Here is a 2,161-nt window from a genome sequence, read left to right on the forward strand (position 1 = left end):
TATCTGTAAAAAAATAGAGAATTTCTACATTCCTTTTTTATAACATTCTTTACATCCTATATTACAGAGAATTTCTACAACTCACCAATCATAATTTTTCACTCAGTGGACTGCATGGAGGATATTTATTATATTAATTATACTAAAAAAGGTTTGATGTCATTGAACGATCCAATTCTATTAATCAATGTAATCAATTGCAGACATTCTCTATAATCAAGAAAGTAGAGGATTTGCCCAAAAAAAGTATGAGTCGACCGACTATTCTAATTCAAATATTATAATATATTAAATTACATTCCACTCTAGTGTGGACATGCATTAAAATATTATAATTTTTTACGTGGATGATCCTAATCTATTTCAATATTAAAATATTAAAGAGCCTACACTTAGGTAACACAGACTTTGATTGGTCATGGTCATTTAAATTGTTAATATTGACTTACCTAAGCTCTAACTACATGAACATTAAAACAGTGTAGAGCCATATCAAAGTTGTATACCCTCCCTATGAAGAGGGTTAAGCTTTACACTGCCTTAATAGGCAGAATAGTTAAACTATCATTTCAACAGGTTAACTTGCCTTAAACCTTGAAAATGGGCTAACAAACCCCTTAGACATAGATGGGTGTTTGGAAGGTTAGTGAAGGGTTAAACCTCTTTAACCCTTCTGCTAACCCTTTGCCAAAAGCAGCATAATATGAATAAATGAGGGATGAAATCTGGATTCAAGAATGTGTAGTAGAAGAAGAAAACAGATAGACTTTGTAAGATTGTAAGGAACAAAATGACATGTTTATTATGTTGGATTCGGATCCTCTCCACTACAAAAAAAATAGTGGAGGGAACACTACATAATCATAGCCATTGATTATCTAGTTGATGGTTATGATTTTTTCTTTTAGTGCAAATTAGGAATGAGTGCAATACACGGGGGTATGGTAAGTGTTAGATTTAGATTGTATCATAACCGCCTACTAAATAATCAACGCTTGAGATTAAAAGTAGTGGTCTCTCCACTACTTTTTTGTAGTGGAGAGGATCCAAATCCTATTATGTTAGCACAAAGATAGACTAGTTTATGTTAAGAATAAAAATAAACTGTATTACTACACTAACATTTAAGATTCTTTTCTTTTCTTATCAAAAGTTACATTCAAATCTAAAACCTGATACATCCTGTAACCCAGCCTTATTAGCCACCAGAATTACATTGTCGAAAGTTACATTCAAACCTAAAACCTGATACATCCTGTAACCCAACCTTATTAGCCACCATATTTACAGTGTCGCAAACACAAAGCTTTGCTTACATCTATAACGTATTGATCCCTGTTTGATATCACACATCCAAGCTCTTCACAGATCAAAAGAAAAAAAAAAAAGTTTTGCCCCGCTTCCTACTTCTCATCACTCATGTTGCCATCTGACCTCCAACTCAACATGAAGAGGAAAATAAGAGCGTAAATTGCAAATAACCCCCTTCCTCATATGAACACTTATCAACCTTCGAGTTCGATAAATGCTACTAAAGATATAGACGATGAAGGTTATCTACAAATTACTCGAACGAAAAAGAACTCACACCAATCTTAGTCATGTAGATTTAGACTTAGAGATGACGCTAACCACACTCCTAAAATGATCAACATCACAAGTAACCCTCAAAACTCCACCCCTTGAGCTATCTCCAAGCTCATCGGCGGCCATCTCCAACAGAGCCACCATGCTTGGATCATTGAAGAATTTGACATTGACGGCGAACCTCTCCACCTCCTCTCCTCTCCCCACGAGCACCGGCACATGCCCTTTCCGTGCTCTCCCTTGAGATTGATCCTCAACCAGCCTATGGTAGTTCAGTGATCTCTGCCTCTCCTTCCCCTTGTTCCCCATTGTTAACTAGTTCCTAGCACTTTTGAGGGATAAGTATTGTGGTGTATAGTTACCTTATTTATACAAGAGAATTAGGGATTGCTTTGATTGATTGAATGTTGAGTGATTGTTTTATTGGTCGTAAAAGTGACTTTGACCAAGACTGAGAGAGGTTGGCTGTTCTTTTCCTGTGTGAGATGGCCGTTTGGTTTGAAAAAATGGGAGGGAACAAAATAATATATGGTTTGTTAAGGGTATGGTGTTCATGTGGAATTGATTAATTATG

The 2,161-nt window shown here is 35.8% G+C and overlaps 1 protein-coding gene across 1 annotated transcript; it reads right to left on the reverse strand.

Moving 5' to 3' along the window:
* LOC109829437 lies at positions 1,195-1,897 on the reverse strand. Its single transcript, XM_020396558.1, has one exon. It carries the CDS (start codon positions 1,894-1,896, stop codon positions 1,600-1,602), a length of 297 nt encoding a protein of 98 aa, XP_020252147.1. The 5' UTR covers position 1,897; the 3' UTR covers positions 1,195-1,599.

Source organism: Asparagus officinalis, chromosome 2 (genome assembly GCF_001876935.1).
Source record: "Asparagus officinalis chromosome 2, Aspof.V1, whole genome shotgun sequence".
NCBI classification, from domain to species: domain Eukaryota; kingdom Viridiplantae; phylum Streptophyta; class Magnoliopsida; order Asparagales; family Asparagaceae; genus Asparagus; species Asparagus officinalis.